Below are 27657 nucleotides of genomic sequence, written 5' to 3' on the forward strand. Positions count from 1 at the left end.
CACACAACAGACCTGGGAGATAAGTTATATCTCAGGGAATAAAAGGGACAGTAGCAACGTGGATACAAAATTGGCTGAGTAATAGGATGCAGAGAGTAATGGTCAGTGAATATTTTTCGGACTGGAGGAAGGTTTGTAGTAGAGTTCCCCAGGGGTTGGTATTGGAACCTTCATGATCTAGATCTTGGTGTACAGGGAACTATTTAAAAGTTTGTGGTTGATACGAAACTTGGAAGTATCATAAACTGTGAAGAGGACAGCGCGGTAGCACAACTGGAGAGCACTGTGGTTTCACAGCGCCAGGGTCCCACTGGGTCACTCTCTGTGCGGAGTCTGCGTGGGTTTCCTCCGGGTGCTCCGGTTTCCTCCCACAGTCCAAATACGTGCAGGTTAGGTGGAGTGGCCATGATAAATTGCCCTTCGTGACCAAAAAGGTTCGGAGGGGTTATTCGGTTACAGGGATAGGGTGGAAGTGAGGGCTTAAGTGGGTTGGTGTTCCCAGTGGAATTTTCTGGATTACTGGGGCCGCTCCTGGTTAAGGCTTTCAACGAGTCCAAGGAGCTGGGAGTACTCCCCCCAACGTTATCACAGGCATCAATTTCTCTCATTCTGAAGCGTGACCAGGATCCGGAGAGCTGTGGATCGTACAGGCCAATCTCCCTCTTGAATGTAGATGCCAAATTATTGGCAAAGATCCTGGCCACTCGAATAGACAATTGTGTCCCAGAGATAATTGGGGAGGATCAGATGGGATTTGTAAAGGGCAGGCACCTGACATCCAACATTAGACGGCTTCTTAATGTAATTATGATGCCAGCGGAGGGGCGCAAGGCTGAGGTGGTAGTTGCCATGGATGCGGAGAAGAAGCTGAGAAGCGATTTTATTGATGTTCAAAACCATGAGGGGGGGGGGGGGGGGGGGGGGGGGGGCGGCTGGACAGAGTTGATGGGGAGAAGCTTCCCGCTCGTAAAAGGATCAAGAACGGGGGCACAGATTGTGATTTGCAATAGAAGCAAATGTGATGTGAGAAAAATGTTTTCACACAGTGAGTGGTTCGGGGTCTGGAAATGTAGTGGAGGCAGGTGCAGTCAAGGCATTCAAGAGGCCGTTAGATGATTTCTATCCAAGTAATACGCAGGGGAATGGTACTGAACCATGGTGCTTGTTTGGAGAGCCAATGCAGACACTTTAGAAAAATATAAATTTAGAGTATCCAGTTCTTTTTCCTTCTCCAATTAAGGGGAAATTTAGCGTGGCCAATCCACCTACCCTGTACATCGTTTTGAGTTGTAGGGGTGAGACCCATGCAGCCACGGGGAGAATGTGCAAACTCCACACGGACAGTGACCCAGTGCCAGGATCGAACCCAGGTCCTCAGCACTGTGAGGCAAAAGTGCTAACCACTGCGCCACCCTGAGCCAGTGCAGACACCATGGGCCAAATAACCACCTGCGTCGTAACAATTCTGTGATTTTGTGAGTACAGGACTATTTCAGGGCCTTTGGTTATGTTGGTGCTATAGTGACCTCCAGTGGTAGGTAGTGTGTGTGTGTGTGTGTGTGGAAACATATGAATCTCTTGCTCATTAATGATGGGAAATTTCCGGTCATCTTGCTCACACATTTATATGGATTGGATTTTTAGTTTGGGGAGGAAGCAACCGTGTCATATCCACATGTGGAGCCAAATGGAAAATTCTTTATGCTTACTCCTCCATTGCAATCCATTGATCTAATCTCGTCATCTTTTATTTATGTAATATTTTAAATATTTTGCATATGTTTAGCATTCCTGTCACACCTCTCCATTACACTTTTCTAACTGCCACCTTCCTTCCATGTGTGCTTGCTACAACCAGTCTCCTAGTTGATGCTGCCAGCAACAAAATGATTCCTAATGTTTGCACAGTGGCTGGAGTTTACCGATTAAATGATCATTGCCGTTCAAGCAACCACTACTTCAGTTGTTACCCAGAACAAGGATTGGAATCCTGGTTTACCCCATCTCTATAACCTCTGATCCCTTTTGCCCCAAGAGCTATATCTAACTCCTTGAAAACATCCAATGGCTGGAATTCTCCGGTCGTCAGGATGCACTTTTCCCGCTGGCAGCACACCCCCGCCTGCAGGTTTCTCGCCAACGTGGGGCAGTCACAATGGGAAATCCCATTGAGAAATGGCAGGAAGATAGAATCCCACCACCAGCGAATGGCACGCAGTCGAGAAACACGTGACTGGTGGCCTGGAGAATCCAGCCCAATGTTTTGGCCTCAAATACTTTCTGTGGTAACGAATTCCACATGCTCATCGCTCTGGGCTGAAGAAATTTCTCCTCATCTCTGCCCTAAATGGTTTACCCCGTATCGTCAGACTGTGAGCCCTGATTGTGGACACACCCACCATCGGGAACATCCTTCCTGCATCTACCCTGTCTAGTTCTGTTAGAATTTTATAGGTTTCTATGAGATCCCCCCCCTCATTCTTCTCAACTCCAGCAAGAACAATCCCAACCTTGTCAGTCTCTCCTCATACATCAGTCTCGCCATCCCTGGAATCAATCTGGTAAACCTTTGCTGCACTCTGTCGAGAGCAAGAACATTCTTCCTCAAATAAGGAGACCAAAACTGCACACAATACTCCAGGTGTGGCCTCATCAAGGCCCTGTATAATTGCAGCAAGACATCCCTGCTCCTGTACTCGAATCCTCTCGCAATAAAGGCCAGCATGCCATTTGCCTTCTTTACCGCCTGCTGTACCTTCAGCGACTGGTGCACAAGGGCATCCAGTTCTGGTTGCACAACCCCTTCACTCGATCTATAGCCATTCAGATAATAATCTGCCTTCCTGTTTTTGCTACCAAAGTGAATAACCTCGCATTTAGCCACATTATGCTGCATTTGCCCATTCAACCTGTCCAAATTGCACTCCAGCATCTCTGCATCCTCCTCACAGCTCACCCTCCCACATAGTTTTGTGTCACCTTTAAATATTGTTCCCTCATCTAAAGCATTTATATACATTGTGAATAGCTGGGGTCCCACCACCAATCCCTGTGGTACCCCAGTCGTCACTGCCTGCCATTGAAAAAAAACAGTTAATTCCTACACTTTGTTTCCTGTCTGCCAACCAGTTTTCTATCCCTCTCTATACGCTACCCCTAATCCCATGCGCTTTAATTTTACACAATACTCTCTTATGTGGGACTTTTGTCAAAAGCCTTCTGAAAGTCCAAATATACCACATCCACTGGCTCCCCCTCGTCAACTCTACTCGTTACATCCTCGAAGAATTCTAGTAGATTTGTCCAGCATGATTTCCCCTTCATAAATCCATGCTGACTCTGTCTGATCCTGCCATTGTTTTCTAAGTGCTCCAGTATAAAATCTTTGTTAATGAACTCGAGCATTTTCCCCACTACCGGCTTACTGGTCTATAATTCCCTGTTTTCTCTCTACCTCCCTTTTTAAATAGTGGAGTTACATTAGCTATCCTCCAATCTGTAGGAACTGTTCCAGATTCTATAGAATCTTGGGAGATGACCACCAATTCATCCAGTATTTCTAGGGCCACTTCTCTGGGATGCAGATTATCAGGTTCTGGGGATTTATCGGCCTTCAATCCCATCAATTTCCCCAACACCATTTCTCTAGTAATACTATCTTTCAGTCCTTCTCTCTCACCGTGTTTCCCAATATTTCGGGTATCTGATTTGTGACCTCCTTTGTGAAGACAGAACTAAAGTATATGTTTAGTTGCTCAGCCATTTCTTTGTTCCCCATTATATATTCCCCTGTTTCTGACTGTAAGGGACCAACATTTGTCGTCACCAATCGTTTTCTCTTCACGTACCTATAGAAACCTTTACAGTCAGTTTTTATGTTCTCTGCAAGCTTACTCCCATGCTCTATTTTCCCTTTCTTAATCAATCCCTTGGTCCTCCTTTGCTGAATTCTAAACTGCTTCCAATTTTCAGGCCTGTGGTTTTTCTGGCCAATTTGTATGCTTTTTCCTTTGATCTAATACTATCTCTAATGGCCCTTCTAAGCCATGGTTTGGTCACCTTTCCTGTTTTACTTTTGCTCCTGACAGGAATGAACAATTGTTGCAGTTCACCCCTGAACTCTTTGAATGTTTGCCATTGCCTATCCACTGTCATCCCTTTAAGTAACGTTTCCCAATCCATCATAGCATCGTAGTTTCCTTTATTAAGATTCAGGACCCTAGTCTCAGAATCAACTAAGTTACTTTCCCGTCATATTATGGTCGCTCATCCCTAAGGGCCCTCGCACAACTAGATTGCCAGTTATTCCTTTCTCATTACACAGTACCCAATCTAGGATGGCCTGTTCTCTTGTGGGGTCCTCAATGTATTGGTCCAGAAAACCATCCCGTTTACACTCCAGGAACTTCCTCCTCTACGGTATTGTGGCTAATTTGATTTGCCCAATCTATATGCAGATTAAAGTCACCCATAATTACAGGTGTTCCTTTATCGCATACGTCTCTAATTTCCTGTTTAATGCCATCCCCAACATCACCACTACAGATTGGAGGGTCTATATTCAACCCCCACTAATGCTTTTTACCCCTTAGTGTTTTTCAGCTCTACCCAGATTTCCATATTGACATAGCTATTGGGCAGGAATCTTTGCCCCGCCGCACCTGGTTTCTGGTGCGATGCGCCCCCACCGGCAGTGGGATTCTCCGTCCCGGCAGCTGGCTGATGAGGTTTCCCATTGTGGGCACCCCACGCCGTTGGGAAATCTGCGGGCATGAATGTGTAGCCGGCGAAACGGAGAATCCCGCAGATGGAGAATCCAGCCCAATAACTTTCCTCACTACTGTGTTAATTTCCTCTTTAACCAGCAATGCACCTCTACCACCTTTTCCTTTTTGTCTGTCCTTCCTAAATACTGAATATCCCTGGATGTTCAGTTCCCGTCCCTGGCCACCCTGCAGCCACGTCTCCATAATCCTGATTATATCATACCCGTTTACATCTATTTGAGTGATTAATTCATCTACTTCATTGTGAATTTTTCGAGCGTTAAGGAAGCCTTAAGACTTGACTTTTTAACATGTCCCATTCCCACTATTTCTCACTGAGGGTCTGTTTGATTCTGGCCCTTGATTTCTCTGCCCATCACTTTTCTTATTCCCCTTATTCTACTGTCCTTTTTTTTGTCCTCGATTCCCTCTCCTCTGACTCCTTGCACAGGTTCCCATCTCCCTGCCGTTTTAGTTTAAACCCTCCCCAAATCACTTTCGAATGATCTTCATTCTCCCACATAGAGTTTGTTGTTCATTGAGTAAAGGTTTGTTATTTTTATCTTCCTTGGCCAGAGAAGAAAAAGCTCACTTTCCTGGTGCAAATATCCAAAGCTGATTTTTGCTTCATATATAGGCTGTCTGCCTAAATTCCTGCATATAGTCCAGACATTTCCCGTGTCCAATTATGATGGGAACTTTGCTTGCTTTACAATTCTAATACCTTCTTCAAGTCTCGGGCAGCCTGAGAAAGCTTTCATATTAGTGGCAGTTAAAGAAACATTGTTGTACCTCTGAGACTCCACCGTGGGCTGCTTTTCGAGCTTGTTAAGAGTCACATTACATAGAACATACATTACATAGAGCAGAAGGAGGCCATTCCCTCAACCCTTCTTCATAAGTTGATAAGTGTGTACCTGTTAGGCAGGGAGGAAGTGGTCGAGTGAGGGAACCATGGGTCACTAAAGCAGTTGAATCACTTGTCAAGAGGAAGAAGGAGGCTTATGTGAAGATGAGACGTGATGGTTCAGTTGGGTCGCTTGAGAGTTACAAGTTAGCTAGGAAGGCTCTAAAGAGAGAGCTAAGAAGAGCCAAGCGAGGACATGAGAAGTCTTTGGCAGGTAGGATCAAGGATAACCCTAAAGCTTTCTATAGGTATGTCAGGAATAAAAGAATGACTAAGGTAAGAGTAGGGCCAGTCAAGGACAGTAGTGGGAAGTTGTGCGTAGAGTCCGAGGAGATAGGAGAGGTGCTAAATGAGTATTTTTCGTCAGTATTCACACAGGAAAAAGACAAAGTTGTCGAGGAGAATACTGAGATACAGGCTACTAGACCAGAAGGGCTTGAGGTTCATAAGGAGGAGGTGTTAGCGATTCTGGAAAGTGTGAAAATAGATAAGTCCCCTGGGCCGGATGGGATTTATCCTAGGATTCTCTGGGAAGCTAGGGAGGAGATTGCTGAGCCTTTGGCTTTGATCTTTAAGTCATCTTTGTCTACAGGAATAGTGCCAGAGGACTGGAGGATAGCAAATGTTGTCCACTTGTACAAGAAGGGGAATAGAGATAACCCCTGTAACTATAGGCCAGTGAGCCTTACTTCTGTTGTGGGAAAAGTCTTGGAAAGGTTTATAAGAGATAGGATGTATAATCATCTGGAAATGAATAATTTGATTAGAGCTAGACAACATGGTTTTGTGAAGGGTAGGTCGTGCCTCACAAACCTCATTGAGTTCTTCGAGAAGGTGACCAAACAGGTGGATGAGGGTAAAGCAGTTGATGTGTATATGGATTTCAGTAAAGTGTTTGATAAGGTTCCCCACGGTAGGCTATTGCAGAAAATACAGAGGCATGGGATTCAGGGTGATTTAGCAGTTTGGATCAGAAATTGGCTAGTTGATAGAAGACAAAGAGTGGTGGTTGATGGGAAATGCTCTGACTGGTGTCCAGTTACTAGTGGTGTGCCACAAGGATCTGTTTTGGGGCCGTTGCTGTTTGTCACTTTTATAAATGACCTGGAGGAGGGCGTAGAAGGATGGGTGAGTAAATTTGCGGATGACACTAAAGTCGGTGGAGTTGTGGACAGTGCAGAAGGATGTTGCAAGTTACAGAGGGACATAGATAAGCTGCAGAGCTGGGCTGACAGGTGGCAAATGGAGTTTAATGCAGAAAAGTGTGAGGTGATTCATTTTGGAAGGAATAACAGAAAGACAGAGTACTGGGCTAATGGTAAGATTCTTGGTAGTGTGGACCAGCAGAGAGATCTCGGTGTCTATGTCCATAGATCCCTGAAAGTTGCCACCCAGGTTGAGAGGGTTGTTAAAAAGGCGTACGGTGTGTTAGCTTTTATTGGTAGAGGAATTGAATTTCGGAGCCATGAGGTCATGTTGCAGTTGTACAAAACTCTGGTGCGGCCGCATTTGGAGTATTGTGTGCAGTTCTGGGCGCCACATTATAGGAAGGATGTGGAAGCATTGGATAGGGTACAGAGGAGATTTACAAGAATGTTGCCTGGTATGCAGGGAAGATCATATGAGGAAAGGCTGAAGGACTTAAGGCTGTTTTCGTTAGAGAGAAGAAGGTTAAGAGGTGACTTAATTGAGGCATACAAGATGATCAGAGGATTAGATAGGGTGGACAGTGAGAGCCTTTTTCCTCGGATGGTGATGTCCAGCACGAGGGGACATAGCTTTAAATTGAGGGGAGATAGATACAGGACAGATGTCAGAGGTAGGTTCTTTACTCAGAGAGTAGTAAGGGCGTGGAATGCCCTGCCTGCAACAGTAGTGGACTCGCCAACACTAAACGCATTCAAATGGTCATTGGATAGGCATATGGATGATAAGGGAATAGTGTAGAGGGACTTTAGAGGGGTTTCACAGGACGGCGCAACATCGTGGGCCGAAGGGCCTGTACTGCGCTGTAATGTTCTATGTTCATAATAAGGTGACCAGAACTGCACACAATACTCCTGGTCTCACCAGGGTCATGTACAGTTGTAGCATAACCCCACAGCTCTTAAATTCAAGCCCCCTGTTAATAAACGCTAACACACTATAGGCCTTCTTCACAGCTCTATCCACTTGAGTGGCAACCTTCAGAGATCTGTGGACATGAACTCCGAGATCTCTCTGTTCCTCCTCATTCCTCAGAACCCTGCCGTTGACCCTGTAATCCACATTCAAATTTTTCCTACCAAAATGAATCACCTCGCACTTATCAGGGTTAAACTCCATCTGCCATTTTTCGGCCCAGCTCTGCATCCTATCAATGTCTCTTTGCAGCCGACAACAGCCCTCCACCTCATCCGCAACTCCACCAAAAATTGCGTGATTTATTTTTCCCCCACACCGTCTGCCACTGCTTGTTCAAGAGGTTTGGGGGGTTTTGTAGTTTCCCTGGGCCGATGTTTTTTTTATTCACTGAAATTTTCCCCCCAAGATAAGATGCCTTGAATATAGATTTGAGGTCAGGGGCAGGAAATTTAGAGGAGATTTGAGGAAAAACGTCTTCACCCAGAGTGTGGTGGGAATCTGGAACCCAACTGCTTGAAAGGCTGGTAGAGGCGGGAACCCTCACAACATTAAAAAATAGTTTGGATGAGCACTTGAAACACCATAGCATACACGGCTACAAGTGCTGGAAAAATGGATAGGTAATTGATGGCTGGTGCAGACACTGGGCCAAAGGGCCTCTTTCTGTGCTGTAAAGTTATAGGACTGTATATATGACTGTATGATCACAATTACAGCAGTCCCCTGAGTCCAGAAGATTGTTTCTCCTGCAGATGTGGAGCAGAGGGTAGTTAACAATGATACAAATGATTTGTGCAAAAATCAATCCCAGTTGTTTACAGCAGTAATTGATAGGGGAGTGACCTATTCATCCCCATTCTCGCCAGGGCTGCTATAATAGCCATAAAAACAAAAGCCTAATCTTTGTCAGGTCCAGGGCTGAGGCTGGCCTGGTGTGGGATTGGATGTGGAAGAATTATGTCTCGACGGAAGCTAGAATGAGAGGAAGGTTCAAGGAAGATGAGTGGAACGGGTGATTGAGGTTGAGCAAGATCTGTGTCTGGGGAATCTGAGTAGCTGGAGCAGATTTAGACTCTCGGGAGCAGGAATGCAGACTGTCGTGGGAGATTGGGGATTGTTTGTGGAAAGAATGTGACTGATGCTATTGTGCGGTTCCACAGACCAGTTGAATTACAAGAAGTGGATACTCCTTTTAATAGAATATACAGAGTAGAAGGAGGCCGTTCGGTCCGTCGAGTCTACACTGGCCCTTGGAAGAGCACCCCACTTAAGCCCACACCTCCGCCCTATCCCAGTAACCCCACCTAACCTGTGTCAGACTGAATTTGGGGAGGCAGTGGCGTAGTGGTATTGTCACTGGATTAGTAATCCAGAGATGCAGAGTTCCCCATGGTGGTAGGCTTATGCAGAAAGTAAGGAGGTATGAGATAGTGGGAAATTTGGCCAGTTGGATAACAAACTGGCTAACCGATAGAAGACAGAGAGTGGTGGTGGATGGCAAATATTCAGCCTGGAGCCCAGTTACCAGTGGTGTACCGCAGGGATCAGTTCTGGGTCCTCTGCTGTTTGTGATTTTCATTAATGACTTGGATGAGAGAGTTGAAGGGTGGGTCAGTAAATTTGCAGGCGATACAGAGATTGGTGGAGTAGTGGATAGTGAGGAGGGCTATTGTTGGCTGCAAAGAGACATAGATAGGATGCAGAGCTGGGCTGAGAAGTGGCAGATGGAGTTTAACCCTGAAAAGTGTGAGGTTGTCCATTTTGGAAGGACAAATCTGAATGCGGAATACAGGGTTAATGGTAGGGTTCTTGGCAATGTGGAGGAGCAGAGAGATCTTGGGGTCTATGTTCATAGATCTTTGAAAGTTGCCACTCAAGTGGATAGAGCTGTGAAGAAGGTCTATGGTGTGCTAGCGTTCATTAGCAGAGGGATTGAATTTAAGAGCCGTGAGGTGATGATGCAGCTGTACAAAACCTTGGTAAGGCCACATTTGGAGTACTGTGTGCAGTTCTGGTCGCCTCATTTTAGGAAGGATGTAGAAGCTTTGGAAAAGGTGCAAAGGAGATTTACCAGGATGTTGCCTGGAATGGAGAGTAGGTCTTACGAGGAAAGGTTGAGGGTGCTCGGCCTTTTCTCATTAGAACGGAGAAGGATGAGGGGTGACTTGATAGAGGTTTATAAGATGATCAGGGGAATAGATAGAGTAGACAGTCAGAGACTTTTTCCCTGGGTGGAACAAACCATTACAAGGGGACATAAATTTAAGGTGAATGGTGGAAGATATAGAGGGGATGTCAGAGGTAGGTTCTTTACCCAGAGAAATGAAAATCGCTTATTGTCACGAGTAGGCTTCAATGAAGTTACTGTGAAAAGCCCCTAGTCGCCACATTCCGGCGCCTGTCCGGGGAGGCTGGTACGGGAATCGAACCGTGCTGCTGGCCTGCTTGGTCTGCTTTATAAGCCAGCGATTTAGCCTTGTGAGCTAAACCAGCGTAGTGGGGGCATGGAATGCACTGCCTGTGGAAGTAGTTGAGTCGGAAACGTTAGGGACCTTCAAGCGACTATTGGATAGGTACATGGATTACGGTAGAATGATGGGGTGTAGATTGATTTGTTCTTAATCTGGGACAAAAGTTTGGCACAACATCGTGGGCCGAAGGGCCTGTTCTGTGCTATATTTTTCTGTGTTCTATGTACACTGGGGACCGGGTTCAAATCCCACCATGGCAGATGGTGAAATTTCAATTGAATAGAAACCTGGAATTAACAGTTTTATAATGACCATTAAACCATTGTATATTATTGTAAAAACCCATGTGGTTCACTAATGTCCTTTAGGGAAAGAAATCCGCTTTCCTTACCTGGTCTGGCCTACATGTGACTCCAAGCCCATAGCAATGTGGATTACTCTTAACTGTCCTCCACTCGGTTGAGAGCAATTAGGAAAGGGCACTGAATACTGGCCCAGCCAGTGACATCCTCATCCCATGAAAGAATACATATTTTTGAAAATTCACCTTCTGTTATTGCAAAGAATGCCAACCAATTAATTTGAGCTCTGTGAATCAGCTTTCGAATTCTGACACTGTCGGTTAACGTGGGTGTGGAGGGGGTGTGAATTGAATCAGAGCAAGTTGAGTATTGTACTGTACCAGTGGGGAGGAAGTGTCGAGCAGCCTTGGTTATACCAGGGTGGGGTAGGGGGAAGTGGTGTGCGATTGAGTATGTGCTGAGAATAGGCTGAGGGAAGTACTGAGAGGTTGGGAGATGGTTTTGCCACAAGGAGAACTTGGCTGCTGCACATTTATTGCTGATGCACATCACGCAAGTTTCTAATGTAAGGTTCCTGAAAGATAAATTATTTTCGAACACACATTTAATGTTTAACCAGTTTGGGCAGCATGGTGGTGCAGTGGTTAGCACTCCAGCCTTACAGCGCCGAGGTCCCAGGTTCGATCCCGGCTCTGGGTCACTGTACGCGTAGAGTTTGCACATTCTCCCCGTGTCTGTGTGGGTCTCACCCCCACAACCCAAAGATGTGCAGCTTAGGTGGATTGGCCATGCTAAATTGCCCCATGATTGGGGGGAAAAAGGAATTGGATACTCTAAATTTATTTTTTTTAAATGTTCAACCAGTTTTATTTTTGTGTCATTTTCAATGAAGCTTTCCTAGTTTGAAAGGGCATTGTGACTTTTGTTCAAAAGTTAAATCGATAAAGTGGAAATTCCTAAAGGGTGATAACGAGTGAAGTGATTCAAACATTTCAAAACTCTGCGCAATGGAGTGCAATAAACCTCAAAACCCAGGTTTTCAAGCATGTTTTGTGTACTCACTTGGGAAACTGTGTTGTCCTCATTGGTAAACATGAGTGCCAGTCAACTCTAGTCCTTTTGGAAATGTTTGCTGTACTGTTGTGGCTGTTCCTTTATTTATTTCCTCAGATCCGAGTGAACAGCTCTGAGAAATTTAAGGTAAAGCAAGTGGATGATGAAAGGGAGCTGGAGGCTCCAGGGTTGTGGAGTTGGGTTGTGGAGTCAGCAGCATCCATGTTAAAGGAGAAAGTGAATGAAACTTATATTAACGTTGACCTATTCAGCAACAAAACCTGCTTTCAAGTGGAGCCAAGCAGAGCACAGGCTTTCTACGACGTTCTGCTGACGAGACGTGAGTTTTGAATCAATTTGATATCTTAATTTGAGTGTGTTGTGTTTTGCAATGGCAAAAGTTCACATTCTTGCTGTGTTGTCTGCTGTGATGTATGCTGATTTGTCACTGTCATGGATTTTGTTCAATTCTATTTTCTCATGTAAATGTCTTGCCAATAGTATGCAGACAGTTTCCTACGAATTGAACCTGTGTTTCTGGGTTTACATCGCCTGGATCAAAGCATTGTCCTTGATTTTGGTGAAATGCTTACTGGAGAGTACATCACCATATCACTGATCTTCTGAATGACAGGAAAATATCTCCTTGTTGGAGCCCTCTTGATGCAGGCTAAACCATTCCAGATTATTTTTACAAGTCAAATGATCATAGAATTTACAGTGCAGAAGGAGGCCATTGGAGTCTACACCGGCTCTTGCAAAGAGCACCCTACTGAAGCCGACGCCTCCACACTATCTCCGTAACCCAGTAACCCCACCTCACGTTTCAGACACTAAGGGGCAATTTAACATGGCCAATCCACATAACCTAGGGGCTGGTTTAGCACAGGGCTAAATAGCTGGCTTTGAAAGCAGACCAAGGCAGGCCAGCAGCACGGGTTCAATTCCCGTACCAGCCTCCCCGAACAGGTGCCGGAATGTGGCGACTAGGGGCTTTTCACAGTAACTTCATTGAAGCCTACTTGTGACAGTAAGCGATTTTAATTTCTTTTCATTTCATAACCTGCACATCTTTGGACTGTGAGAGGAAACCGGAGCAAACCCACGCAGTGCAAACCCGACACAGACAGTCACCCGAGGCCGGAATTGAACCAGGGGCCCTGGAGCTGTGGGGCAGCAGTGCTAGCCACCGGGCCGCCCCATGCAAAGATACAGAACGCCACCAGCAAATTGTGTACGCATGTCATTTTAAAAAATATAAAGTGCTCCCCTTTTTCCTGAGGAAATGCCTTTTCTGGAATTCAGTCAGTCTGTGGTGCAGGATTTCTGAAATTTCTTTTTTTATAATAATTTTTATTCAAATTTTCAACAAATTTTAACCAACAAAACAGAAGAAAAGAGAAAAACAGTAACCCCCCCAATACAAAAGCAATAAATTAACAAAAATACACATCCCCTGTAGCGAACAAGGACCCCCCCCTCCGGGTTGCTGCTGAAGTTGACCGCTCCCTAATGCTCTGCCAGGACGTCCAGAAATGGCTGCCACCGCCGGAAGAACCCTTGCACCGACCCCCTTAGGGCAAACTTGACCCTCTCCAGTTTGATAAACCCAGCCATATCGTTGATCCAGGATTCCATGCTCGGGGGGCTTCGCATCCTTCCACTGCAAAAGAATCCTGTGCCGGGCTACCAGGGACGCAAAGGCCAGAGGATATCTGATATTTAATTCCTGTGCTGCAGAATTGTACTGAAGTAAAACCTCACAGATTCCAGCTCCCTCCATGATCTTGCCCAAGTGGTTGTTCTTCACATATGCACGTCCACTGACTCTTTGACTGTGGAGGCTGTTGCATCAGAGCTTGATGGCCCCATAAAAAATTTTCTTTAAAAAGCTGTTGACGGGGCAGCACGGTGGCCTCGTGGTTAGCACAACCGCCTCACGGCGCTGAGGTCCCAGGTTCGATCCCGGCTCTGGGTCACTGTCCGTGTGGAGTTTGCACATTCTCCCCGTGTCTGCGTGGGTTTCGCCCCCACAACCCAAAAATGTGCAGAGTAGGTGGATTGGCCACTCTAAATTGCCCCTTAATAGAAAAAATAATTGGGTAATCTAAATTTATAAAAAAAACAACAAAAAAAAAAAAAAAAGCTGTTGACTAGTTCAGTATAAGCCAAGTTTGACTTTTGCATCCTCAATATTGCAGCAGGACTGTAATTATTAACTGAGACAGAAGTTCAGAAGGAAGCTGGGATTTCCTCTCTGAGTTAATTTCATTATGTCTCTAAATTTGTTTAAGTCTTTTCAGTGTGCTGCTGGATAGAATTGTACATCCTTCTCAACGCACCCTATCCTTTGCAGGTTTTGATCCACAGCTGATCCTTATCTTCTCTATCGGCCTGCTGCTATTTTTCTATGCAGAAACCTTAAGCAGGTAAGATGGTGAAGGAAGGGGCAAGATAATATTGCATCACCAAATAAAGTGAAAAATGTTAGAAACATAGAGCAGCAACTTTGGAGAGAATAGACAGTTAATGTTTTGGGTAAGGCCCTGTGGGTTTTTTAAAAAAGTAGTTGCCCACTTTTCTCATAAGTATTGATATTTAAGAAATACCTAAAAAGGCTTGAATACCTCACTTTATAAACGATAGAAACGTATTTGCAGATTCAGATCCAATGCCTGTCTTTTTTTTGAGAAGGTATTGGGAGGTAAGGCTTCTGAAAATATCTCACACTGTTATCCATAAACATTTTGTCTTTTCCTCCCAACATAACTCCCACACATGGCCACCTGCTCAAACGTTATCACCTCAAGACAGAGAGGGGCCTTGCCATCTCTGAGGTTTCTATCTTTACCAAAGCTACCGTGACCAGTTCCTCATTTCCCTTAACAGCCATGTTCTCCTGCCTGCTGCACGTCCATCTACAGTTGCACTCTGTCCCTGGGGAATGTTCTCCCCCATCTCTCTTTCTAACTCTTCAAATTCCTGGGGCGAGACCTTCTGGCTGTTTACGCCGGCAGGACTTTCCGATCCTGCCGACAGTGCACCTCCGCAGTGGGTTTCTCTGTGGCGTGGGGTGGATTCAATGGGATGCCCCATTGGCAGCGACGCCGGCCAACAGCAGGCCACCTCCTGCTGCCGAATATCTCGCCCCCAGTTTATCTGGTCCTCCACCTACCACAACCCAGCCAGTGCATTCAGCCAACTCAATAACTACTTTGCTTCTGCCTTTGATGCCCTGGTGCTCTCACTCTCCTAGCCCTGCTGTTTGTCTGACATAATTCCCAGAGTGTTCTTAAATCTAAAAGCCACAGGATGAAGCACAATTTGTGTGCAATTTGCCTGGTGTGGAACATTTCAAAGCAGCGCAAGAATCCGATGCCAGCTGCACTGCAGCAAAAGGCATCAAAATAGGGAGCACGTTTAAGAGCAATGCAAGAGCCAGGCTGCAGCGGCAGTACGGCAAAACCAATCGGAACAGGCAGTGCAATGAAACGCCAAGTGAGAACCAGATAATGGCAGCAGCAGCAAAGTCAAAACCGGGGCAGAGCACTGAAAAGGAATGTAAGAATCAGCCGGCTGAGGCTGTGCGACAAAGCACATTAGAACAGGCGGCATATCGAAAAGCTATGCAAAAGAGCCAGATAGCAGTGGCGGTGCAGCAAAGTAAACCGGGATAAAACTAACTAACGGTGGTCCCTTGACTTGAGGAAGACACTTGCCATGGAGGCCTAGAGTAGAGAGAGGCTGGAAGAGAATAGGGGTGAAGTCGGTGTCTGGTAAAGTGAAAGTAAAAGGCTACGGGAGCATTAGGGGGTGGGGTGGGAAGATCCACATCGGCTGTCGATCATTAGTCAGTCTGTGGGCAATGAAGGTTATGCACCTTCTTGAGGTTTCTTCATGCTCTTGCGACTTCAGCCTTGGTCATCTGTCTTGCTTCAAAACCAGCTACACCTTTGTAAAGCAGGGCTAGGCATTGTGGCCGGTCCAATGCACACTTTCTAGCTATTGAGGTCGAAACCAATTTTCAAGTTTGCTTTCAGGGTATCTTTTAAACATTTCCGCCAGCTGCCCTGTGATCTATGACCAGTAGAGAACGCACCCGTGTTTGGCACTCTGTTGTAGTCGCCTTTAAAAACATTAAGCGCATTTAAAAAACAGCACAGGGGCCACTAACAGCATTGGATCCGCAAAATATATTCTGATATTTTTTCTTTTTTTTAATATAAATTTAGAGTACCCAGTTCATTTTTTCCAATTAAGGGGCAATTTAGCCTGGCCAATCCACCTAACCTGCACATCTTTGGGTTGTGGGGGCGAAACCCACGCAGGCACGGGGAGAATGTGCAAACTCCACACGGACAGTGACCCGGGGCCGGGATCGAACCTGGGACCTCAGCGCCGTGAGGCAGCAGTGCTAACCACTGTGCCACCGTGCTGCCCCTAAGTACATTGTGATATACAGCGCAGGTAACATAACAGCATTGGAGCAGCAAAATACTTTGTGATGTACAGCGCATTTAAAAACTGCACAGCAGCCAGTAACAGCAGCAGTGCAACTAAATGCATTTTGCGATTATACAGCGCATTTAAAAACAGCGCAGGTAACAGTAACAGCATTGGAGCAGCAAAATACATTGTGATGTACAGCGCGTTTAAAAATCGCACAGCGGCCAGTAACAGCAGCGGTGCAGCTAAATGCATTTGCGATGTACAGTGCATTTAAAAACCGCACAATGGCCAGTAACAGCATTGGAGCAGCAAAATGCATTGTGATATACAGTGCATTAAAAAACTACGTAGGTAACTAACCGCATTGGAGCAGCAAAATACATTGCGATATGCAGCGCATTTCAAAACAGTGCCGGTAACAGTAACAGCATTGGAGCAGCAAAATGCATTGTGATATACAGCGCATTTAAAAACTGCGCAGGTAACAGTAACCGCATTGGAGCAGCAAAATACATTGATATACAGCGCATTTAAAAACCGCACAGCGGCCAGTAACAGCAGCGGTGCAGCAAAACGCATTGATATACAGAGCATTTAAAAACAGCGCAGGTAACTAACAGCATTGGAGCAGCAAAATGCATTGTGATATACAGAGCATTTAAAAACAGCGCAGGTAACTAACAGCATTGGAGCAGCAAAATACATTGCGATATGCAGCGCATTTAAAAACAGCTCCTGCAACAATAACAGCAGCGATGCAGCAAAATACATTGAGATTTACAGCCCATTTAAAAACTGCACGTGTAGGCAACAGCGAAGAAGCAGCTGCATCGTAATATACTGTAGAGCGCATTCAAAAGCAATGCAAGAAGCAGCACCGCCAAAACAGGTGGGGGAAAAGTAAAAAAAGGACGTTGATAGGAAGCAGAGGGAGGAACAGCAGAACCGCAAACTCAGCTAAGTACTTCATTTATTATACACTTTCTAAATTATTATACCAGATCAGTGTAACTATCCAAATGTATCTTCATACATATTAAAAGTAATTAATCGGTAATTACTTCAATATCAAAACTAAGCTGTTGACTAATTAATGCTGATCTTCCAGTGATCCCATTGGCTGTAGTCGAGGTAGAGACACTCTGACATATAAGGGAGGGGGAGGAATGTCTGGAAAGTTTGCTCCAGAGAACAGTCAAATCTCAGAAGAAAGCACAAGTGCAGTAAGGGAAGTGTGCCACTGTCAATCAACAGAATATAGAGCAAGAAGTCCCATAAAGACTGGTCTTGGAATCAAGGCAGTTAAATGGAGTTAAGATAGAGCTCAGCTGTGGTCTAATTGAATGGCGTAACAGGCTTGTACGGCTGAATAGCCTCTTGCTGTTAATATTTTGTTTGTTCACCAGTAAATCTGGCATAATCATCTAAAATGTACCGTGTCTTTCTCTTGTACCCTGGAGGGTGTAGTAGATGACAGTTGCCTTCCACCTCCCTATTCTCTGCTTCCTTTCACTTTAAGAAGTCTTACAACACCAGGTTAAAGTCCAACAGGTTTGATTCAAACACTAGCTTTTGGAGCACAGCTCCTTCCTCATTCACCTGAGGAAGGAGCTGCGCTCTGAAAGCTCGTGTTTGAATCAAACCTGTTGGACTTTAACCTGGTGTTGTAAGACTTCTTACTGTGCTCACCCCAGTCCAACGCCGGCATCTCCACATCATCCTTTCACTTTGCCCATTTTACCACCAGCACCAAATGTGAGGAGTGTATTGATTTCTTTATCTCAAAGACAGAAGCTATCTGCTTCCTCTGCTGTCTTGATCCCATGTCTCTTCCAGATTTCCTCTCGTCCCTGACCTTTCCAAATTTAATTTACGTTGTCTTGAGTTTCAAATCTTGCCACCTCATTGAAAGACTGAATGTGAAGCGGTAACTGAAGCCTCCTGTGCCACCCTCGCTCTCCCAGCAGCCCTTTCGTGCTCTGACTTGAATGGATTCGAACCAGTTCTCTTGGTCATGACATGTCTATCCCAGTAAGTTCTCAATCTCAGTCAGGCTGTTGGCAAATAAGTAAGTTGTATCCCCACATAATAATATAATAATAATTGCTTGTTGTCACAAGTAGGCTTCAATGAAGTTACTGTGAAAAGCCCCTAGTCACCACATTCCGGCGCCTGTTCGGGGAGGCTGGTAGGGCCTTCTTCTGCCCACTGTGCTAAACCAGCCCCTGAATTGGGGAGCAAAGAGAATCTATTGAATCAGCCCAACTTGCCCTTCCTTGCCATTTAGAGAGTGGTTCAGGAACTTCAGTAGGAGAGGCCTGGTTATTAGTCAGCTGGTCAGGCTCTGAATTGGTATGTTACCGATTGGTGCAGAGAAAAAAGGGAAAGGATTGACGCCCCAGGAAAGAAAAATAACATTGCTTTGAATTTTGGTTACTGCAAAAAAAGAGTTGAGCGAGATGTCTGTCATAATTTGTCGCTCTTTGCTGAGCATTTCTGTTCTGTAGAAGATGCCAGCTTGGTGCCAGGGGAGTTGGTGTTCTCATGTGCTGCTGCTTGTTTAAATGCAGATCAAATGAAACGTATTTGATCTATTCTCTTTTTCAGGAGTCAGCTTTTTGTCTATACGTCAGGAATGAGTCTTGGAGTTCTGGCTTCACTCATCATTCTCATCTTTGTCCTGGCTCGTTTACTACCCAAGGTACTTTTCAGCATCTTTTCCTAGTCTGAAAAACGGACTCATTTCTGTTGATCTGCCCTGCAGGACCTTGTACTGTAATATTAAATGATGCATGTCTCGAGCTGAATTTTTTCCCACTTTGTAACTACTGCCAGCATCGTGTTTCCAGATGTCACGTGAGGTGGAATATCCTATAACCTGTCCAATCTCCAAAGAGGAACCACTTCTGCGCCAGTACGGATTTTGTCCTCTTAAATGCAACCTTGATGTTTAAAGTGAGATTGCAATATGCGGAATGCATATTCTGTGCTGTGAACATCTGCCTCCTGGAAGCTGGGTGGAGACTGTCCGAACTAGGTGGTTTCAGCAGAGAAACAGGTTTATCTGAAAGGGATGGATTTGAACACCACTTAAGTTGTTGTGAAGATGACTTTGGAAAAGAGCAAAATTCACACTGTTCAGACACAGGACAGAAAGTGGGAGTTTTATTTCTGTATCTGAATGGTGCTATGACTGTTCACGGTAGCACAGTGGTTAGCACTGTTGCTTCCTAGCTCCAGGTTCCCAGGTTCGATTCCCGGCTTGGGTCACTGTCTGTGCGGAGACTGCACGTCCTCCCCGTGTCTGCGTGGGTTTCCTCCGGGTGCTCCGGTTTCCTCCCACAGTCCAAAGATGTGCAGGTTAGGTGGATTGGCCAATGATAAATTACCCTTAGTGTCCAAACAGATTAGGTGGGGTTACGGGAATACGGTGGAGGTGTGGGCTTAAGTAGGGTGTTCATTCCAAGGGCCGGTGCCGGCTTGATGGGCCGAATGTCCTCCTTCTGCACTGTAAATTCTATGATTCTATGTTCCATGATCTGGAATGGATGTCCCTCCTCTTCAGTTAACACCAAAAATAAACTTTTTTCTCCCTTTTTAAATATAGAAAAGTTCGCTCTATTTGCTGGTGGCAGGCGGTTGGTCTGTGTCTCTCTATCTGATCCAAGTGACACTGAGGAATTTGCAGTTTCTTGTAAGAGAGTATTGGCCGTACGTTTTAGGTGAGATTATTTACTGTTTGTAATATGCTACATGCAGGATTTGTTTGGAAAATGACGTCCAGCTGGTTCATACCAGCATGTGGTGGTTTTTACTTGTTCTCTGTCGATAGAACTTTGCAACTGGTGACTTTAAACTATTGAATTAATGGAATGAAGGTAGTTGTACACGTGTTGTGGTTAATAATAGAGTGTCCGCAACCATCTTCAACTTTTATCTCCCAAGTGTTTTCCCTTTTCCAAAAACGATTGTGTGGCATGAAGGAAACAGTAAATGGCCCTCCTCGGGTGTTGAGCTATATTTCTAGTGGCCTGGTCTGGGTTTAATTGACTCATAAACTCTGCTTCTAGCTCTCCCAAGGGCCAGCTCAGAAACTCTAAAGCTCCAGCAAGTTTAAAAACGTCCTTTGTGGGGGGGAAAGAACCAAGAAGTGATGGCTCATTGAGCTCTTGGGAGGATGTACAAGCTGCTTCCGACTCAACTGTGTGGGCTCCTTGAGATGGTGCGTGTAAATGCCACATGGTGCCATTATTGTCAATAAAGCAGCCATGGTATTGTGCGCAGCAGAGTAGGAACGATTGGCCAAATTGTGTGCATGTGTGGTGGTTTAATTTTATTCCGTACATTGCAATTAAGATGTGAAACTTCACCAATTATTCTTTAATTTTCAGTTGTGGAGGATAATCACATGCTTAATTTACTTGTTTTTTTTTGATTGGCCATATCTTTTTATTAAAACAGTAAAAAAATATATACAAGGCCAAACGGTACAAACACTCATTTTGTGTTGGAGAAACAGGGTACCCTCCCATCAGTACCAACGTACGGGGGGGGGGGGGGGGGGGGGGGGGGGGTGGATACTCTGATTATTAAAACAGTTCACAACACGTTTCTGCAAAAAACAAATGGTACGAGCTCTAAACTTTGCACTGGAGAAACTAGATACCCTAGCCTCTGTATCAACAGAAGGGAAAGGAACGGGGGTGGTGGGGAGAGAGGGGAAAGGAGGGTGGTGGGGAGGGAGGGAGTCGAACACTGCCTGAACGATCTACGGAGGCAGAAAAATCAAAGAACCTTCAATTATGATATGCCAGATTCCGGGAGTCCCCTATCTCGGTCTGGTTATCTAACAGCACCGCTTAACCGTGTATATTTGTGTTTAGATGTAATAAAATAGATTGAGTTGCGTTGCATGGTACAACACTCCTGTCATCATCCCATTACTGTGAGCAATGCTACAGGTGATCTAGTATTCATAGATTTTAATCCCCCAGGTTGAAATTATTTTAAGAAACTGGATTTTATTTCACCAAACCTGACCTAACTTTCTCAGTCTTAATAAGAACATAAGAACTAGGAGCAGGAGTAGGCCATCTGGCCCCTCGAGCCTGCTCCGCCATTCAATGAGATCATGGCTGATCTTTTGTGGACTCAGCTCCACTTTCCGGCCCGAACACCATAACCCTTAATCCCTTTATTCTTCAAAAAACTATCTATCTTTACCTTAAAAACATGTAATGAAGGAGCCTCAACTGCTTCACTGGGCAAGGAATTCCATAGATTCACAACCCTTTGGGTGAAGAAGTTCCTCCTAAACTCAGTTCTAAATCTACTTCCCCTTATTTTGAGGCTATGTCCCCTAGTTCTGCTTTCACCCGCCAGTGGAAACAACCTGTTCGCATCTATCCTATCAATTCCCTTCATAAGTTTAAATGTTTCAATAAGATCCCCCCTCATCCTTCTAAATTCCAACGAGTAAATCCCAGTCTACTCAACCTCTCCTCATAATCCAACCCCTTCAGCTCTGGGATTAACCTAGTGAATCTCCTCTGCACACCCTCCAGTGCCAGTAGGTCCTTTCTCAAGTAAGGAGACCAAAACTGAACACAATACTCCAGGTGTGGCCGCACTAACACCTTATACAATTGCAACATAACCTCCCTAGTCTTAAACTCCATCCCTCTAGCAATGAAGGACAAAATTCCATTTGCCTTCTTAATCACCTGTCACACCTGTAAACCAACTTTCTGTGACTCATGCACTAGCACACCCAGGTCTCTCTGCACAGCGGCATGCTTTAATATTTTATCGTTTAAATAATAATCCCGTTTGCTGTTATTCCTACCAAAATGGATAACCTCACATTTGTCAACATTGTATTCCATCTGCCAGACCCTAGCTCATTCACTTAACCTATCCAAATCCCTCTGCAGACTTCCAGTATCCTCTGCACTTTTCGCTTTACCACTCATCTTAGTGTCATCTGCAAAATTGGACACATTGCCCTTGGTCCCCAACTCCAAATCATCTATGTAAATTGTGAACAATTGTGGGCCCAACACGGATCCCTGAGGGACACCACTAGCTACTGATTGCCAACCAGCGAAACACCCATTAATCCCCACTCTTTGCTTTCAATTCATTAACCAATCCTCTATCCATGCTACTACTTACCCTTAATAAGAACATAAGAACATAAGAACTAGGAGCAGGAGTAGGCCATCTGGCCCCTCGAGCCTGCTCCGCCATTCAATGAGATCATGGCTGATCTTTTGTGGACTCAGCTCCACTTTCCGGCCCGAACACCATAACCCTTAATCCCTTTATTCTTCAAAAAACTATCTATCTTTACCTTAAAAACATGTAATGAAGGAGCCTCAACTGCTTCACTGGGCAAGGAATTCCATAGATTCACAACCCTTTGGGTGAAGAAGTTCCTCCTAAACTCAGTTCTAAATCTACTTCCCCTTATTTTGAGGCTATGCCCCTTAATGCCATGCATCTTTATCTTATGCAGCAACCTTTTGTGTGGCACCTTGTCAAAGGCTTTCTGGAAATCCAGATATACCACATCCATTGGCTCCCCGTTTTCTACTGCACTGGTAATGTCCTCAAAAAATTCCACTAAATTAGTTAGGCACGACCTGCCTGTTATGAACCCATGCTGCGTCTGCCCAATGGGACAATTTATAAGAACATAAGAACTAGGAGCAGGAGTAGGCCATCCAGATGCCTCGTTATTTCTTCCTTGATGATAGATTCCAGCATCTTCCCTACTACCGAAGTCACGTTCACTGGCCTATAATTTCCTGCTTTCTGCCTACCTCCTTTTTTAAACAGTGGCGTCACGTTTGCTCATTTCCAATCCGCCGGGACCACCCCAGAGTCTAGTGAATTTCGGTAAATTATCACTAGTGCATCTGCAATTTCCCTAGCCATCTCTTTTAGCACTCTGGGATGCATTCCATCAGGGCCAGGAGACTTGTCTACCTTTAGCCCCATTAGCTTGCCCATCACTCCCTCCTTAGTGATAACAATCCTCTCAAGGTCCTCACCTGTCATAGCCTCATTTCTATCAGTCGCTGGCATGTTATTTGTGTCTTCCACTGTGAAGACCGACCCAAAAAACCTGTTAAGTTCCTCAGCCATTTCCTCATCTCCCATTATTAAAACTCCCTTCTCATCCTCTAAAGGACCAATATTTACCATAGCCACTCTTTTTTTGTTTTATATATTTGTAAAAACATTCACTGTCTGTTTTTATATTCTGAGCTGGTTTAGCTCACTCGGCTAAATCGCTGGCTTTTAAAGCAGACCAGCAGCACGGTTCGATCCCCGTACCAGCCTCCCCGGACAGGCGCCGGAATGTGGCAACTAGGGGCTTTTCACAGTAACTTCAGTGAAGCCTACTCGTGACAATAAGCGTTTTTCATTTCATTTCAAGTTTACTCTCATACTCTATCTTACTCTTCTTTATAGCTTTTTTAGTAGCTTTCTGTTGCCCCCTAAAGATTTCCCAGTCCTCTAGTCTCCCACCAATCTTTGCCACTTTATATGCTTTTTCCTTCAATTTGATACTCTCCCTTATTCCCTTAGATATCAACGGTCGATTTTCCCTCTTTCTACCGTCCTTCCTTTTTGTTGGTATAAACCTTTGCTGAGCACTGTGAAAAATCGCTTGGAAGGTTCTCCACTGTTCCTCAACTGTTCCACCATAAAGTCTTATTTGATTTTACTTTCTCACCCTCCATCTGTATTTTAAATTCCACCATATTGTGATCGCTCCTTCCGAGAGGATCCCTAACTATGAGATCATGAATCAATCCTGTCTCGTTACACAGGACAGGATCTAGGACCGCTTGTTCCCTTGTAGGTTCGATTACATACTGTTCTAGGAAACTATCGTGGATACATTCTATAAACTCCTCCTCAAGGTTGCCTTGACCGACCTGGTTAAACCAATCGACATGTAGATTAAAATCCCCCATGATAACTGCTGTACCATTTCTACATGCATCAGTTATTTCTTTGTTTATTGCCTGCCCCACCATAACGTTACTATTTGGTGGCCTATAGACTACTCCTATCAGTGACTTTTTCGCCTTACTATTCCTGATTTCCACTCAAATGTATTCAACCTTATCCTCTTGCTCCTGGAAACTTTACAAATTCAGAGTGCTGCAGACATTCATGGATGAACATTGTCCTGAGCTGTTAGTGTGCGTATTGTTTTGGGTAGGAGACTGGTGTATATCACGTGGGAGGACAGGGGTGTAAAGAGCAGCAAGACAGTGCAGATTTCAAAAATTGAAAACATTTCTAGTATCTCCTCAGTCACGTTCCTAAGTGTGTCTCCCAAATGAGGAGAAGGCAGGAGAATGGGGATGTGGGCAGCACGGTAGCATTGTGGATAGCACAATGGCTTCACAGCTCTAGGGTCCCGGGTTCGATTCCGGCTTGGGTCACTGTCTGTGCGGAGTCTGCACATCATCCCCGTGTGTGCGTGGGTTTCCTCCGGGTGCTCCGGTTTCCTCCCACAGTCCAAAGATGTGCAGGTTAGGTGGATTGGCCATGATAAATTGCCCTTAGTGTCCAAAATTGCCCTTAGTGTTGGGTGGGGTTATTGGGATAGGGTGGAGGTGTTGACCTTGTGTAGGGTGCTCTTTCCAAGAGCCGGTGCAGACTCGATGGGCCGAATGGCCTCCTTCTGCACTGTAAATTCTATGATCTAAGAAACATATCAGCCATGATCGAATGGTGGCGCAGACTCGATGGGCCGAGTTGCCTAATTCTGCTCCATGCGACCAACTCTGATATCTACCAGTGCTTTTGTCACCAGCAGCTAGAATCTGGTCGAGAGGCCTGGATGATCCTCTTATTTATCATTCTCTTTTGTGGGTGGCACGGTAGCACAAGTGGCTAGCACTGTGGTTTCACAGCGCCAGGGCCCCAGGTTCGATTCCCTGCTGGGTCACAGTCTGTGCGTGGGTTTCCTCCCACAGTCCAACGATGTGCAGGTTAGGTGGATTGGCCATGATAAATTGCCCTTAGTGACCAAAAAAGGTTACGAGGGGTTATTGGGTTATGGGGATTGGGTGGAAGTGATAGCTTAAGTGGGTCGGTGCAGATTCGATAGGCCGAATGGCCTCCTTCTGCACTGTATGTTGTATCCCTCGCAGTTGTTATGATCCCCAAAGAAACCGATCGCTTTGGAGAAAGAGATTAATTCCCCAGTGACCAACAGAAATGACTGAAGGAGGGGCAGCACGGTGGCCCAGTGGTTAGCACTGCTGCCTCACGGCGCCGAGGTCCCTGGTTGGATCCCGGCTTTGGGTCACTGTCCGTGTGGAGTTTGCACATTCTCCCCATGTTTGCGTGGGTTTCTCCCCCACAACCCAAAGATGTGCAGGATTGGTCACGCTGAATTGCCCCTTAATTGGAAAAAATTAATTGGGTACTCTAAATTTTTTTTTTAAATGACTGAAGGACAAGATTTCACAATTTAAGACTTTTGTTGCAACAACAAACTAAAATCAACATAGACTAAACATTACCTAACAGGAACGAAAGAGAAAATGCTGGAAAATCTCAGCAAGTCTGGCAGCATCTGTAGGGAGAGAAAAGAGCGAACGTTTCGAGTCCAGATGACCCTTTGTCAAAGCTAACAGACAGAGAAAGTGGGAAATATTTATACTGTGGAGTGAGAATGAAAGATGAGTCATAGCCACAGAAACCCAGGGAAACCGGGTGCTAATGGCCACAGATACTAAGGGGAAAGAGTGTTAATGGCAGTTCCCAGAGAGAACGAAAGATGTGAAAGGTCAAACTGCGGAGAAACTAACATCACAGGATGAACTGTTGGTGTGGGGGGAGGGAAAGGGGGAAGCAAAGAGGAGAAAGGTGAAGGAAAGGTGGATAAGATTGAGGGGGGAATTAAATATATATTAAGAAAGAAAGAAATGGTAAAAGACAGTTAAAATGAAATGAAAACAAATGGGTCGAGGTGGGGCTGATCATCTGAAGTTGTTGAATTCGATGTTCAGGCCAGAAGGCTGCAGCGTGCCTGACCGGAAGATGGGGTGTTGTTCCTCTCATCTTCCGGTCAGGCACGTTGCAGCCTTCTGGTCTGAACATCGAATTCAAAAAATTCAGATGATCAGCCCCACCTCGGCCCATTTGTTTTCATTTCATTTTAACTGGCTTTTACCATTTCTTTCTTTCTTAATATACATTTAATTTCCGCCACCCCCCCACCCCCCCCCCCCCCCCCCCCCCAATCTTATCCACCTTCCCTGCACCTTTCTCCTCTTTGCTTCCCCCTTTCCCTCCCCCCACACCAACAGTTCATCCTGTGATGTTAGTTTCTCCGCTGTTTGACCTTTCACATCTTTTGTTCTCTCTGGGGACTGCCATTAACACTCTTTCCCCTTAGTATCTGTGGCCATTAGCACCCGGTTTCCCTGGGTTTCTGTGGCTATGACTCATCTTTCATTCCCACTCCACAGTATAAATATTTCCCACTTTTTCTGTCTGTTAGCTTTGACAAAGAGTAATCGGACTCGAAACATTGGCTCTTTTCTCTCCCTACAGATGCTGCCAGACTTGCTGAGATTTTCCAGCATTTTCTCTTTCTTTTCAGATTCCAGCATCAGCAGTAATTTGCTTTTATTACCTAACAGGAAACTAATACAACAAACTAGAGAAACCATACTTAACCATTAACTAGCTAACACAACTGAAATATACTTTGACGTGTGTTTATTTTACGCCACGCTTTCAGCAGAATCGTGGCCTTAATTGTTCCAATCTGCTCCCAGCTCTTCGGCAGACTTCCTATTGCTTGACATGCCAGAGTCGAGTCTCCCAATGTCCTTTGAACATTGCTCGCTGCAGCTGCATGCTGACTTCCTGCATTCCTTATAGCAGCACACCCAAATCTCTTTGAACATCAACACTTACAGGCTTTGCATCTTCTCTAAAAAACAAACAAAAAAAAAATTTGCCTTTTTTTCTTCCAACCAAACTTTACACTTCCATCTGCCATGTTGTTGCCCACTCACTTAACCTCTCGCTATCTCGTTACAGCCTCTCTGTGCCCTTGCCATAGCTCACCTTTTCACCTTGCTTGGTATCAATAGCAAACGCAGATACATTACTCTCTCTCTTTTAAGGTTAAAGTCCAACATGTTTGTTTCAAACACTAGCTTTAGGAGCACTGCTCCTTCCTCAGGTGAGCACTGCTCCTTCCATTTACCTGAGGAAGGAGCAGTGCTCCGAAAGCTAGTGTTTGAAACAAACCTGTTGGACTTTAACCTGGTGTTGTAAGACTTCTTACTGTGCTCACCCCAGTCCAACGCCGGCATCTCCACATCATCACTTTTAAGGCATTAAGATAGATTGTGGAGACCCCAGCACTGATCCTTGCAGCATTCCCACTATTCGCTGCCTGTCCACTTTTTTTTTTTAAAAGCCCCATTTATGCCCACTCTCTGCTTTCTATCAATTAACCAAACCTCTACCAATTCAAATATATTACCTCAACTCAATGAGCCCTTATCCTGCCTATTAACCTTTTGTGAGGCACT

General features: G+C 45.1%; 1 protein-coding gene across 2 annotated transcripts in view; it reads left to right on the plus strand.

Annotated features, from left to right (window-relative positions):
* The window catches only part of nemp1 (nuclear envelope integral membrane protein 1), a 65981-nt gene that overhangs the window by 14898 nt on the left and 23426 nt on the right, over positions 1-27657 (plus strand). For both annotated transcript variants that reach the window (XM_038786637.1, XM_038786638.1), the window contains exons 3-6: positions 11741-11963; positions 13980-14052; positions 18680-18773; positions 19680-19794. In XM_038786637.1, the coding sequence (XP_038642565.1) occupies positions 11741-11963; positions 13980-14052; positions 18680-18773; positions 19680-19794 (505 nt within the window). The remainder of the gene's footprint in view (positions 1-11740; positions 11964-13979; positions 14053-18679; positions 18774-19679; positions 19795-27657) is intronic.

Source organism: Scyliorhinus canicula, chromosome 28 (genome assembly GCF_902713615.1).
Source record: "Scyliorhinus canicula chromosome 28, sScyCan1.1, whole genome shotgun sequence".
Classification (NCBI taxonomy): domain Eukaryota; kingdom Metazoa; phylum Chordata; class Chondrichthyes; order Carcharhiniformes; family Scyliorhinidae; genus Scyliorhinus; species Scyliorhinus canicula.